General features: G+C 40.4%; 1 protein-coding gene across 6 annotated transcripts in view; it reads left to right on the forward strand.

Annotated features, from left to right (window-relative positions):
• The window catches only part of LOC147008501 (long-chain-fatty-acid--CoA ligase 4-like), a 70,159-nt gene that overhangs the window by 1,596 nt on the left and 52,604 nt on the right, over positions 1–15,959 (forward strand). For 2 of the 6 annotated variants that reach the window (XM_085864259.1, XM_085864260.1), the window contains exon 2: positions 6,479–6,626. The exons of 3 other annotated variants lie outside the window; for them this stretch is intronic. In XM_085864259.1, the coding sequence (XP_085720385.1) occupies positions 6,543–6,626 (84 nt within the window). In that variant the 5' untranslated portion in view covers positions 6,479–6,542. Of the gene's footprint in view, positions 1–6,478; positions 6,627–7,688; positions 7,743–15,959 lie in introns of those variants that run through there. One more of the 6 variants, XM_085864264.1, reaches the window with a different exon arrangement.

A 15,959-nucleotide genomic window follows, 5' to 3' on the forward strand; every position in this document is an offset into this window, starting at 1 on the left:
CTGTAATAATATTATGAAGGCTATATGTTCAACTTTTTATTTATTTTATTTTGAAATATCGTGGTACATAAGCCAAGTTACTGAGATGGTTTCCATATCAACGTAATTCAGCCAATCACCGCCGTGATCTAATCAGGTTTAGATAATTTCATGAGCAGAAGATGTGTGTAATATGAAAGTTAAATCTTGACCAGTTTTTGAAACGTCATGGACACAAAGTTACCGAAATTGTTGCCATGGTAACATAATTCAGCCGATCACCGCCGTGATTGAATTCAAACCCAGGCTGGCGAGTGCATACAGCTCAAGTCGATCCTGCCAGTGACTTAATGACAGCCCTCTCTAACTAGACCATCTACAAGCAGATTACTGTGTTTCCTTCCCTCTGCTGTCTCCTCTTTTCCTGTTCGTTCATTCTCTTGCTTGCTGTGTCCAACTGTTGCCTTTTTATCCTCCATCACCTCGCTCTCCCATAACCCTTGGGATTTATTTATTGATTTATTTGGTTTACAAAAACAGACAATTAAAATGGCGAACTGGGTTATGTATTGAAATATGAAAATAAAATGCACTACTGTTGAGCACAAATAGAACAAAACAGGAAAATGTATTTTCTAACAAGGCAAGGAAGTAGTTGTGCTCTCACACACCATGCAATGATTCAGTTGTCACAAATGGATATTGAAAATCGACCACAAAAATTCTCCGCAACACTTTGCATTCTTAAAAATAGAGAACAATATAAACAGTCATTACCTCCACCACCGAAGGTGGGCAGTCACTGAGGCTATCTATTCAACCGTCTGTCTATCTGTCTGTGAGCAGGATATCTCAAAAAGTTAGATGGATTTGGGCAAAATTTGGTGGCCAGGTTGGGTGTGTGACCAGGCTAAATTGATTAGATTTTTGGTGAAGATCAAATCATTATTATTATTATTCTTATTATTATGTAAAATAAGTGATTTTTCACCCTTGAGCGATGGGGCCAAAAACGATATATAGCACGATATCTCACAAAGCTCTGGGCGGATTCAGATGAAGCTATGTGGATGAGATGGTTAGGTATCGAGAACAAGCCGATTTCGATTTTGGTTCAGGTCCATATCCAGCCTATCAGTGGGATACAAAACATGAATTGTTCAGCCTGGCAGAGGTATGCACTCTACCAAGTGCCATTCTCATTTAATTTTGTGATTAGGACATGCAATCAATAACTTTTCAATCAACTTTTGTTTGACTTGAAATAAAACAAGATGTGACAATGCACTTATTCTGGTAACACCTCCACATTTCACTTGACTTAGGCGATACCAAGATGAACAAGAAAAAGAGCAATCAGAGATTGCAGACCCTCGCCAGGACTTGTTTTGTGTGGTATATTTTATGAGGTGTTTGTGTGCTGGTGTGTTACGTAATTACAGGGTTTTTCCTGGGTTTTAAAATGACTTGGTTAAAACTGCCAACATGTATAATTTTGCGGGCTGCTTCGCGGCCCGCGGTGGCCACTATTAGTAATTTTAGATGCTCGTAGGTGCATTCAGGTGTATTCTGAGCATGCAAGTAGAGACACAAATGAGTATCTTGACATCAATTTTGTAAAAACAATTCTCACTTACAACATATCTTATATTTAGCATGTATGTATCTTCACCATAAATATTTTAAATCCTTTTTTTTTAATCTTTTTTTATTTTTATTTTTTGTTTTTGAAAAAAATTTTAAAAGCAGTTGGGCGGCCAGAAATTGACTTGTGCGGCCGCCCAAGTGAGCCCTATGGATGGAAAACACTGAATTAGTAAGAGATATAATTAGAACTGCCACTTTATAACTGCTGGCAGTGATGACCGGGTACCAAGCCGTCCCGCTTTGATGCAACTCCGCTTTGATCGGACATCTGACCCTGGCCCATGATGTTTATTATTTCGCTCCCCGAAGGAGACCCAAATGTATTGCATTTGGGTCGGTTTGTTTGTTTGTCCACACAAAGCTTTTGTGTTTTTCTCCACAACCGCTTGTCGGATTGAGACAAAATTTTCACCATTGGTGCGACGACTCGTGTAGAAAATTTTAATGATAAATATGACGTCATAGGTCACGTTGTGTGAAAACCATGTTTGAAGAATGGAACAACTTTCGACCTCTGCATCTCTGAAACCGTTCCAAGGAAAAAGTAGAAATTTGGCATGTATTCCTCAGGGGGAAAGTGATTTTTTTTTTAATGATGTCATCGGTGCCTTCTTTATGACATAATTGCATATGGAGAACGCTACATCTGATCAGTATGAAATATTTTTTTAAGGGTCATCTCGGAATAAAACGGCCCACAAAGTTTTTCGTTTTTTTGATGATGTCCATGGTCACGTGATTCGGCAGCCATATTGTTGCGTCGCTGAAATAGGTGACCCTTTTTTGTCAGTAATTCTGTCTGGTTTGTTTGGATGTTTGTTCGTTTGTCATCAGCATAATTGGTAGTAAACATGGGTCGATTTTGACCAAACTCGGGTGGTAGGTACATCTTATGACCTCGTGCTTTGGAAATTGTGGTGGTTGCTCGGGACACTTTGGTTCACTAGCAACAACCGAAAAACCTTCAAAATCGGTACCGTTCACGTGAAATCAATTCCGAAAGCCATTATCCCACGTAGGGTTATGAAATTTGGCACGAATGGTGCTCTATCAAATGTATTCCGTTTTTTGTGATATATGGAATACTTTACCTGCAGCGCCCCCTACAATTAGGGTATGCGCGAAAATTGAAGGCCCCCTAGCGACCAGGTGAGTGCATCGATACGAATGAAACTTTGCAGGTTCATGGTACTCGATGAGTACTACAACTTTGCCTCAGGACATATTGACCGATTTCGCTTAGGTCAGGGGTCAAAGGTCAATTAGTGCAAAAATCGATAATATGTGAGAGCTGGAGGTGCCTTCATGCCAAATGCTACTCCTCCTAGGGTTATGGTCATGAAGATTCACGCTAATCGTCTGGAATACATTGTGCACAAACGATCGAGCCGGATTTTCGATTTAGATCTTTGTTCATCCACAGCACCCCCTCAAACTTTGGGGATTTCCGATTTCAAACCGCATTTTCGGTACTTTTCATTCAAATGGATACCGAGTAGTTATCAGTAGATGGAACTGGATGAGATTTGATATGCATAATCTTAAGGTGATATCCCTATCCGCTATATGACATCCATTTTGCGCTATATCTTATAGTTTCCATGCTCATCAACCCATCACTGCCTACCGGCTTGTTTTTTTTTTTTTAACTGACCTTCAAAAATCTTCTTTGAAATGACTGAACTGGTCATCACTGCCAGCATTTCTAAAGTGGCAGTTCTAATTACGTCTTAATTACATAAAACACCAGTACACAAATGCCACACGCAACACACAAAACAAGTCATGGTGAGGGTCTGCAATCTCTGATTGCTCTTTTTCTCGTTATTCATTTGAATTGAGAATATGATTAAAAGAAATTCAATTCAAATCAAATGCAAGACCAAATAGATACAGTCCTGCATTGGAGTCATCAGAAGGAACCCAAAAAGGAAAAGGCGAAGATGAAGTCATCGGGAGGAACCTGGATAGAATTCGGGTTTCAGCTGCTGCTACTCGAACCTCAAACCCATCCAGGTACAGCCAAGTAAGCCTTGTTTAAAAATAATAATAATAATAAATAAATAATTCTGGCTGCCAGACCATGCATCCGATCAGGTTGAAATTTAAAACGTATATTCTCTACCATTACTAGATCATAATTGTGAAGTTTCAGGTCTATTGAAGCGGTTCAAGATGAATAATTTTTTTCAAGATTTTTCACTCAATCCAATATGCCTGCCAGACCATGTGACTTATCAATTATTCTTAAACTTCCTGGTATCCACAAGGCTTGGGGTCTGTCCAGCCATTCTGGAGAAGAATATATTTCTTTTTTATACGTTTTTGGGTAAATCCAATTTGGCTGCCAAACCATGTGACATATGACATCATATGTGTGAATGTTTTGTTCCTCATGGATAGGTGGTCATACTTGTTCAGTCGTTTCATCAAAGATTCTTGAAAGTTAAAAAATATATGTATATATATATATATATATATATATATATATATATATATATATATATATATATATATATATATATATATATATATATATATATATATATATATATATATAATGGGTGCCAAACCACGTGACCGATGTGATCTCGTCAAGTTTTTATTTATTTATTTATTTATTTTTTTTTTTTTAATATATATATTTTTTCCATGGACCAATTTATCCCAAGATGACCCTCAATTTTTCATACTGGTCAGATGTAGCATTCATTCTGTGTATGCAATTATGACGTCATAACGAAGGCAACATAAAAACAAGGACAAATGTGTCCAAGAGCAGCGTCCTTAAGATTTTGTCGGCTAAAAAAATTTTTTTTTTTTAAAACAACAACAACTTCCTATATTTCGTCACATGCCTTGATTAAGCCAATAGTGAAACCCGTCATAATGTATTTACGTAATAAATAATATATTTACGAAATTACAATACGATAAATGGAATAATCTTTAAATGGTAACGTGAACTTTTCGAAACTTTAATGCAAATGTCCGAATATATTTAAAAGTTCATGATAGACGCTCTCAAAAGGCACCCTCAATGCGAGGATGTGTACAAGTGCTTAGTATTTAAGGAGATCCGGATCTTGTATATGCAAGAGCCGAGTCCAAGAGATTAAGGTTTTGTCTTCACAAGAAGAAGAAGAACAATGCCGAGCTCTCTATGAGCAGCGTTCGCTACGCGAGACGCTGCTAAAAATCACTCTTATTCCCTATGAGGAGTACTTACCATGTGCCAAGTTTCAATTTTTTCCTTGGTTTGGTTTCGGAAATACAGAAGTCCAAAGTTGTTTTTTTTCCTTTTTTTTTTTTCCAACATTGTTGCCACACCATGTGATCTATGACACCATAATTATAATTGCATCATTCTACATGAGTGGTCACTCATATGGTGAATATTTCGTCTTAATCCAACAATTGGTTGCGGAGAAAAACATTCATGTTCTGTGCAGACAAACACAAACAAACGGACCCAAATGTAATAGCCTCTCCTCTGGCAAGGGCAATAAATGTCACTTCCTGTCTCCCCTTTATCTTCATCAGACAAGTGAAAACTATCAGGGCTGCCATATTGATTGATTGAAAGTTCTTAAATTCACAGGTCAATATAGCACTTAGTAGATCAGACCATCATCTGCTTGGTGGACTTGCACGATGGCCTCGATGTCCACACATTCGCCTTTGTCGTTTATCCTGGCTTTGAATCTTGGCCCTGCAACAAAATGGCATCCGAGAGTATCGCAGGTAGGATGAGGCAAGCCTATTTCATCACATCTTTCACATCCCCTTAGCTGTGGATATTTGTACGAAGAGACCTTGGTGTGTGTGTGTGTGTGTGTGTATGTGTGCGTGTGTGTGTGTGTGTGTGTGTGTGTGTGTGTGTGTGTGTGTGTGTGTGTGTGTGTGTGTGTGTGTGTGTGTGTGTATGTGTGCGTGTGTGTGATTTGACCCAAGACATCAGACTGAAGTGTTCTTGGACCAATATGGTCGGTAGTCAGTGTGCTGATTGGTTGAAGTGGACCGATCCGAAGCTGATCATCATTTTGTGTCGCATGTGGCTGCTGGTTTCAGTTGTCGCTGGGAGTGTCCCTTTGCCACTGATGCAGTGCCCCCTGTATGTTACAGCAGGAATTTGGACAATTTCCAGGGTGCAGGTGATTTAAAAAATATTTTTATTTATTTTAACCTACTCTTTGCGCAAGACGGTTTGTATCTTAAATTTCCACCAAGTAATGCTCGCAGAAGGGACACCCAGTTTGATGTACGTAAGAACGGTGGTCACACACAATGATGCCTCGCCCTGTCTGTGAAGCATCAGAATGACAGTTTACATCTCGGCTGAGATACAAACCCAGGCATGACAACTTCAAAGTGGGCAAGTGCACATACCCCCCAAACAATATTTAATACCCTGATAATGATTTATATTTTTATATAGTGAGAGAAAAAGGTGAACAAAAACAAATAAATCTGTAAAATTGTAGTTCAGTGGTGGAATTATTTATGGAAATACTAATAAGCGAACTAGTTATAACAGCGGCCAATCCAGATTTGAAGTGAAGATTTCTTGCCTCAGCTTGTAAAGCTCGCCTTTACTTTCATTTCTGCACATGTTACCTGCCAATTACCTGTTTGCCAAGCAGGTTTTCAAGATAAACTGCTGCTCGAATGTTTCTGGTAGGACATGTTAACCGAGTTTTCTTTTTGTGTATGACTTGTCGTTTTTGTTTGCATAAGCTTGATTACTCATCTTTATCATGGAGTTTTGCAAGATGCAAATGATTTTTGAGCACTTGTTTTCTTTCTATAAGGACCTCTGTTTAATCAACCCCATCTGTTTCACATTCAAAAGTTTACCCCAAGCTTAGGCAGAGGTCGAGGCGTGTGGAAGAGTGAGACGACGGAAGGGGCAGACGATGCATGCAGACGAACAGCAAGGGCAGATAATTGAACGAGAGACGTGGGATGGAATGGAGGTGGATATGAAAGATCTTGCATTGGTATGGGAGACAACACTGTGTACTTATATTTCTCAACATTGAGAGATTGTAGTGAAATGTATGGGAAAAAAAAAATAATAGAACTTCACTCGGTGGAGCGCATACCTCTGCCAGGCTGAACAGTTTATGTTTTGAAAACCACTAAAAGGCTGATATGAATCTTCATCTGGGCCATTCGTTCTTGTCACACACCAAAATCTAACCAGCTTGTTCTTGTCACCTACCCAACTTCTTCACCAGGTTTTGTCATCTGTCCACAACTTTTTGAAATGTCATGCTTTTATAGTTTTTTTTTTTTTTTGTCCTATCGCTCAATTGTGATGAATCACTTGAAAATAAATTAAAAAAAAAAAACATATCCTGATTCGGATCTTCACCAAAATCTCATCAATTTGTCATTTTCACACACCTAACCTGTCCGCCCAGTTTTGTCAGAATCTGTCTATAACTTTTTTGAAAAAAAATTAAATTAACTAAAAAGTTGATTCTGTAAAAAGGAGAGCAAAGAAGGATGGGGTGGGAGGTGAACTGTAAAATTGGGCCTCTGGAAGTTATCTACGAATTGGTTTCCGGTTGAATGCACGCAGTCTGTGAGGGTTGGAAGGGTCAGCTGATGCAAATGGTTTAAGGAACAACACTCGAGGGGGTGAAATAAACCACAAAGCTGTCGCCTTGCTTGTAGTGAAGTGAGAACCTTAATTTTGCTAATACGAGTAACAGGTGTCAACAACCATCCTTGACCATGTTGTGGAATGTCAGCCGAGGTCCTCACTTTTTCACCTTTATTTGATTTTAAATTAGTTTTCTCCACAACCGCTTGAGCAAGTGACATAAAACTTTCAACATTGGAGCACCAACCCATGGATACAATATATATATATATATATATATATATATATATATATATATATATATATATATATATATATATATATATATATATATATATATATATATATATAATATGAAAGTTACATGATGATGAGATGGAAAATGTGGCTGGCGTTCCAAAAGGTCTGTTTTCTTTAGGCATGGGTTGCAGGGTGTTTCACATATCAGGAATAAACGGCGTCGACATCGCTTCGCTTGGTATCAGCCAAATTATACCCAAACCAGGTTAGTGCGGTACTGTTGAAGGGTTTGGTTTGATTTGATATACTGTACCCTTTACAGAGTATTGGTGCTGCCGAAGCAGTTTCTTGGAAAGAGTTGTGATGTGTGGTTTCCCACTGCCTTCCCAGTATTGTTTCTCTGTGCTCTATTGTTCTTTGAAAGCTAAGCTAGTAATAGGTATCTACAACTATCCCTGACCAAAGCAAGGAAGCAGCACGTACCAGTTTTGATCACTTTGGTTTGATTCAGCTTGGGGTTGAGCAACCGATCTCCCGGACTCAGAGCGGATGCTCGAACCATTACACCACCAAGTCTGGTTGTAAGCTTATAAATGTTAATTTTGGGGGGGAAGAGGGAGCAGGGGAACAAAACTGGAAGCTTTTTAAAAACAAAGGATTTTTTTTTTTTAAGGCTTCCAGTTTTGTTGGTAAGTTGTGTGGTTGCAATACATCTGAAATGGGTAATTCTTCCCAAAATGTAGAATCTTTCATTTTTGTGTATTTCAATTTGAGGATAACTCTCGGTACGAGTTACCCTCGCCGAAGGAGAGGGCATTTCATTTGGGCTTGTTTGTTTGTCCGCACAGAACTTGTGTTTATCTCCGCAACTACTTGTCGGATTGAGCCAAAATTTTGAACATGGGAGCGAAGACTTATGTAGAATGTTGTAATAATAATTATGACGTCATACATCACGTGGTGTGGCAGCCATGCTGGAAAAACCGAAGAACTTTAAACCTCTGCATCTCTGAAACCACACCAAGGAAAAAATTGAAACTTGGAACATAGCAAGTACTTCTCATGGGAAATAAGTATTTTTTTTTTTTTTAAATGACGTCATAGGTGACTTTGTTATGACATCATAATTGCATATGTAGAACACTACATCTGATCAGTATGAAAAATGTTGAGGGTCATCAAAGGATAAAATGGTCCACAAAAAAAGACTATGTCATCAGTCACGTGATTCGGCAGTCATATTGTTTTTTGTTTTTGTTTTTGTTTTTTATAAACCTTCAAAAATCTTCTCTAAAATGACTGAACAGATCAAGGCAACTTTACACGTATGACCACCTATCCATGAGGAACAAAAGGTTCACACATAGACGTCGTAGGTCACATGGTTTGGCAGCCATATTGGATTAAATAAAAATATTAAATGTTTTCTCTGGAACCGCTTAATCTATTGACATGAAACTTCAAAATTATGATCTCGTCCTGATGGGGAATAACAGTTTTTAAATTAAACTTGATTGGACTCGTGGTATGGCAGCCAGAATTATTTAATTTTTTGATCTGGGTTCTTTTTGATTTTTTTGATTAAGGCTCTCTTGGCTGTGCCTGGATGGGTTTGAGGGTAGAGGAGTAGCAGCTGTAATGCAAATCCTATCCAGGTTCCTCCTGATGACTTCATCTTTGCTTTTTGCTTGTTTTGGTTCCTTCTGATTACTCCAATGCAGTACCTATTGAACTGCACCTATTTGATCTTGCATTTGATTTGAATTTAATTTATTTTAATCCCATTCTGACTTCAATTTAATAATAATAAAACACGTCATGGGTCTGTGTCAGGGTCAGGTGTCTGATCAAAGCGGGACGTCTTGGTACCCGGTCATCACTGCCAGCAGTTATAAAGTGGCAGTTCTAATTATGTCTCTTACTAATTACGTAATGCACTCGTACACAAGTACCACACAAAACTACACAAACGCCAGCCAAAACAAGTCCAGGCGATGGTCTGTAATCTCTGATTGCTCTTTTTCTTGTTTGAGATATTGCACCTGTGCTTGAAAAATGACAGGTGCAATTCTTTTTTTCGAACATTCTTTTCCGAGTTCGGAGATGTTATATTAGGAGAGGTCAGGGAACATTAGAACTGCTATTACTTCCAAAGATTTCTGAGTTTGGAGACGTTAGGAGAAGTTAGGAAACATTCGAACTATTTACGTCTTCGTATATTTCAGTACAATATGAGCCTGTAGTTTTCCAAGTTTACTGGTTTATAGTGTGATACCAGTAGGCTTATTAATATTTTGCAGTTCTTTTGTTAAATTGTTAAACATAAATGTTTCCTATGGTAATGGTGTGCCAGCATAATGTGCAAAATTATGCAAATTGTGTATTTTTGGTCTACTGTAATGTTTTGCCCTTTTTAGAGCTAACTTTTGGGGGTTCTGGTAGGGCCAATGCAGCAGACAATTTGTCTGGTAATGGACATTTTACACTGTGGGATGTATATATGATTTTAAAACTGGTTTTATCTAGTACCTCCAATGTTTGAGCTAGCCCCTTTTTTGGGGGGGGCCCTTGTTGGGGCTTCTGGGGGGCCTTTGCAGTAGTAGGCATCTCTGTCACATGTTGTTTTGTTGTAAGGTTGGTCATATGGAAGTGATACCAACTGGTACTTCCAATGTTTGATCGAGCCAATTTTAAGGACCCCTTTGGAGGGTCACCAGGGTCCTTGCGCAGAGGAGGTACCCGGCAGAAATAACTTTCTATATGTCTTTTGATACTCCATCCATGCCCCTGTGCTCAGATATTAGTACCTCGTTCGTTTGAGCTCAGGGCCCCGGGCTCCCGGTCTGTATGTTTTTTTTGGCTTGTTCAACCATGCCTTGCCTTGACTTTGGAAAAAAAAAAAACTATTGTTAAGAAATCATTGCAGCCTGTTCCACTTTCCTCATTCGTATCGTCGAATGCATGTTCATCATACCTCCAAATCGCTGGGTAAATCACTTTTGTATGTGCTATAGTTTTCAAATTTCGAACTTGGAGTGATTTCATGCATCATACGATTCATTTTTTCCCGATCGATTCTCACGGACTAATTAAAGTATATATCATCGAAATGTGATTTCAGCTTTGAGGATCGGATATCGTCTGGAGTGAAATCTGATGAGTCATAACTAAACCTATCCACCTATTTACTTTAAGCAACAAGCAAGGCTACGGTCCCTCCTCCTCCATATATACACAAGAAAATGTGAAATTTCCGGAGGATTAAACTTATCTTTTTCCACTGTTTGGAGAATTCTATTTAGTGACCAAATGATTTCGGAATGTACCAAAATTAACCAGCTTCATTGAGGTATACGATTTAATGCATTCACTGCTCGACCTCATGTCCTGTCCCCCAGAGGGACTGCTTATCCTTGACAGGGAATCAAAAGAAATCTGGTGGAAAAAAAACAAAAAACGGCCGTTTCAAAATAAAGTTGTAACATTTGTGCGAAACGATGTACCACGTGACGCGTCCATAAATGAGCAGGCAATGTGGTGGAGCAGGCAATCCATGCCTCGGTTTCCACAGCGTGAAGCTGAGAAAGGTGAGAGGTGGGAGTACCAGCCCTGAGGGGAGAGAAGTACCCCATCGGGCTTTGGATGAAAGCTTTCTTTGTAAGTGGTTAGAAGCTCAGGTGTGCCAAGGAAGGACTTTGCACGATGTAGGATGCCTAGTCGGCAACTGGCTTTTGGAGGTCAGCTTGGAGATGTGGCTTTCCCAGGAAAGATCATGGCAGATGGTGAGACTCAAAAGCTTCAAGGGGTGTCCTTTTGAAGAGTCATGGTGAGAGTGTGAGATTTGTCAGGATTGAAAGACGTGTTCCAAGTGTTGGACCAGTTTTTGATTTTATCCAGATCTACAGAGAGTGAAGAGGCTGCTGCTTGCCGATCTGAGGGATGACAGATGGTACGGCAGAGGGTGGAGTCATCAGCAAAGAGATAAAGAGGATTTTTCAGACGCTCAGAGAGGTCATTGGTGAAAACCAGCAAAAGCACCACCCAGAACACTGCCTTGAGGAACTGCTGCCTGGACAGGAAGTGGGGTTGAGAGAATTCCATTAGGAGGCCCACGTTGACTGGGACAGAAGAGGAAGTCTGCGAGCAAAGAGTAGAGATTGCTTTGGATACCATCGGAAGAAAGTTTGGTGAGCAGGGCAGGGTGCCAGACCGTATCGAAAGCATGCGATATGTCTGGGGAGATTGATCTGATCTCATATCTGGTATTGAGGACCTCCATCCATTGTTGAGAAAGCAGGAGCAGCATATCCAGGGTGGAGTGACCTGGTCTGAAACCAAATTGATAACTGGAATTCAAGCCATTGGAGAAGAGGAAGGATTTAATGTCTGAAGCAATGATGGATTCCATAACCTTGCTGATGATTGGGAGAAGGCTGATTGGTCTGTAGTTGCAGGGATCTGTTTATGCAGAGTGGTAATGTTTGCTGATTTCCAAGAAGATGGCAGATGACCTTGAGCAATTGAGATGGTGACTAGAACAGAGAGATGGTGAGCAAGAGCAGCATGCAGGTCTTTTGGACACGAAGGCTGATGTCATCTGGACCAGTTGCAGAATCTGATTCGAGGTTTGACAGCAAAATCTCCAACTTGTCAGAGGAAAAGGACACAGAGTCCAGGAACAGCTGGGCGTGACTGGGTAAGGTTGGTACAGAAAGTGATGGGTTTGGGGCACAATATTTAGAAGCAACCACAGAGTTTAGGCATTCTGCCTTTTCACATGCAGTGTCAGCTGTGTGGTCATTTGAGGTAAGGGTTGGGGAGGGGAAAGTGATGGGGGGGGTGATGCAGGGGGAACACACACCAGAAACCGACTTGACTAGATGCCACCAGGATTTGGAGGAGGGAGACATGTATGAGAAAGATGTTGTTTCCGGCTCTCCTGAGGGGAGACGCACACTTGTTCCGACAACTCGTTGTTCAGGACAACACAACAACACACTTGTTGTTCAGGCCAACACAACAACACACTTGTTCAGGCCAACTGCCTCGCCACAAGCTTCAGTGTACCATGGGTGGGAGGAAGGATAGGACAACTGAAGACGAGATGGGATAAATCTGTGCATGAGCGAGAGCAAGTTTCCTTGAAAAAATTTCCAGGAAGAGTTGATATTGGAGAAAGTAGAGATGGGAGACCAGTATTGAAATTTGATGGGTGCTTGAAGTCCCTTCCAATTGGCCTGAGTGAAATGGCAGACTCGACGTCACTGAGGTGGTTCTCTAATATCAGCCAGAGAGATGTCTACTTTGACAAGCATGTGGTCAGATGAACCGATTGGAGTAGAGGAAGAACAGCAGAAATTTTTAGTGAAATTGGTTAAAATCAGATCCAGAAGAGATGGAGTACCAATGACTGAGATCCAGGTCTGGAAGTTGACAGATTGTTTCAGTCCCAAGGAGTCGCATAAGTCTTTTGCTGAAGTTCCATGGCAGGTGAGGGATGTACCCACATCCAGCCAACTGGCATGATGACCATTGAAGGCACCGCATATGAGAGGATAGAAGTTGGTTCATGTTTTCGGCGAGCGAGGTGGAAATGGAGACGTCCCTGTTTGGTGGACGGTACAGTACAAATATATAAACATGAGGTGGGAGTGAAGGGGAAGCCGTAGCCAGAGGTATTCCATGGGGTGTGGGAGAGTGAGGGCAGTGCATGGAGAGTGAGGAATGGAGTCTTTGATGAGAGCAACTCCGCTGCCAGGACGAGGCTCACTCTGTGATACAGGAGGAGGGAGTAACCAGGATGAGGTACTCGGGAGTCGGAGAGTAGATCGTAGAAAATCGCATTATATAATGCATGAAATCGCTCCAAGCTCCTAATTTGAAAAGTATAACACTTACAAAAGTGATGTATACAGTGATTCGTCAGTATGTAGATGATATGAGTGAGGAAAGCGAAGACTAACATTTTGAGTGCTTTATCGTGCATAAACCGTTGCGGCCTGTTCAAACTCAAGACATTGTTGAGCAGGCCAAACAAAATGGCAGATACCCCAGCGAGGTAACAGAGGATGTGCCTTTAGACTCCATCGAGAGCAAGGTGGCTGAGAAGCGCCTGTAAAAGAATATAATTAAATAAGGCCGTTTTTTATCTTCAAAAGGGGTGTTTTAATTAACCCAAACACTCAATTTTCACTCTTGCACTTCCTTGGGGTTCCCTTGGTATGCAGGCAAAGTTTCAGGCTGATAGATTTCATGGTTATGGAGTTATGGAGGAAACGCACACACTGACACATACATACATACATACATATATACTCACTGACATTTTTTTCATATGGATAAATGTCTGACCCGGCCAAACAAAAGATTAAGAACCACTCCTGCATCTTCAGACGCATATGACTGCCAAGGCAGTTTTTCCATGCATGACTCTGGGCACAGTCGTTGTCACCTACACAACTCATCCAACAGGTTTCTTCTGAATTCATCCCTAAATTTTGAGCTCTTTTGCTACAAATAGTTTTTCGCTCCATCTCTCAATGATGGAGGAGAGGAGATTGGGACCATACTCTGTGCAGAGCATTGGTGCTGTTTAAGCAGTCTCCTTGGCTATTGAGCACAATCCTGGACGGGTCGCCACTCCGACACAGTATACCAGCATGCTGGCACTCATTTTGCCGACCTCAATGGTGAAGAATCACTTGGAAAATTAAAAAAAAATATCGGATCCGGATTTGGATCTTCACAAAAAAAGTAATCAATTTGGCCTTGTCTCACACCCAAACTGTCTGCCAAGTTTCATCCTAATCAGTCCATAACTTTTTGAGATATTTTGTTATATATATATATTTATATATATTTATATATATATATATATATATATATATATATATATATATATATATATATATATATATATATATATATATATATATATATAATACACATGTATAGTTTTTGGCCCTTTCTCTCAATGGTGGGTTGTCGCTTAAATTGAAAAATCTAAAATAGTGATACTCACCAAAACTTAATGAATTTGTCCTTGTCACACTCCCAACCTGTCTACCAAGTTTCATCCAAATCCGTACATAACCTTTTGAGATATGCCATATATACAAATCAAAATTTAAAATTCCTGGATCCTGATCTTCACCAAAATCTAATCTATTCATCCTTGTCACAGCCACAAACCATCCACCACGTTTTGTCTGAATCTGTCCATAACTAATTTCAGATATCCTGCTCACAGACAGCCAGACAGACAAACGGGTGAAAACATAACCTCCGTCCACCTTTGGTGTCGTAGGTAATAAATGACTACCGAAGAACACGATGTACAAATCTAACATGCCTCCACCGAAGATAACACAGCCCATGCACTTAACATTGATCAGTTCTGAAAAATGAATGCTTGCCCTATTATCGCCAGGGATCTGTACACACGGATGTTTTTGTTGAGAGCGTGAGTTGGCAAAAAGAAAAGTCAAATGGGGACAAATGGAAAGGAGATAGGGAGGGAATGCCTTGTCCATTTGCCAAAGATAACAAAGTTGTTAAAGCCTATGGTTTATTGTTTAAATTTGATGATTATTTTCTGGCATTTGCGTTGCACTTTAACGTGTCGAAGCAAATGAAGCGGGGAGGCATTTCACTGATATCAATTGTGTATTTTGTCAAAGTTTATAAATTCACTATTTTTTACCATTATTTCCTGATTTTATAACTATTTGTGATAGTATGACATTATTGATGTTTGTTTGTATTCGGTTGTATGTATTAAAGCATAAAATATTGCTGCAGTTCTTGAAACCACATCCCTCCAACATGCAGTGGTCCCCAGTCAGTTATTTCATGAATGTACGTTCAGATAGTCCCTTCCTTCTTGTCGAGTGGGCCGAACGGACAGTGCGTTGTGTAAATCTCATAGTTAGGTCTGATTAAACTTCTGAACTTCATTCCTACTCTGCCTTTTTTTTCTCTTCCTGAGGTAAATCCAAGCAAGGGGTCGTCGCGATGCCGGCAGGCACTCCGCTCTGACACCCATCTGTAAAAACCACAGCCGCGCCCTTCGCTTAAGAATGCGTCCGCACAGAAGACCAAGGGCGGCAATAGAAGTCAACAATAAACACCAGCACTGCACAGAGCACGTGCCCACATCGACGACCCCCCACCCACTGTTCTGGCGACTAGAAGAGTAACCAACATGACCGCGTTGCTGCAGGAATGCCATGCCAAGGAAATAGACGGAGCGGAACACCAAGTGCTAGCAAATTACAGTATGCACGTGGCGCACTCTTCTTCAATCCAAACCTCGTTCTAATAATTGTATCCAATCCTTTCCCTCAATTCCCTGACACAGATCAGGGCTGGCACCGTGCACACGACACCGCCTTTGATAAATGGCCACGTGCTTAATGGCGGCAGACCCACTTGCAGTCGCAGGATGATTTATTATCACACATAGAGCAGGGCACGAGTGGAA

Source organism: Eptatretus burgeri, chromosome 18 (assembly GCF_056783735.1).
Source record: "Eptatretus burgeri isolate ZD-2024b chromosome 18, Ebu_testis_v1, whole genome shotgun sequence".
NCBI classification, from domain to species: domain Eukaryota; kingdom Metazoa; phylum Chordata; class Myxini; order Myxiniformes; family Myxinidae; genus Eptatretus; species Eptatretus burgeri.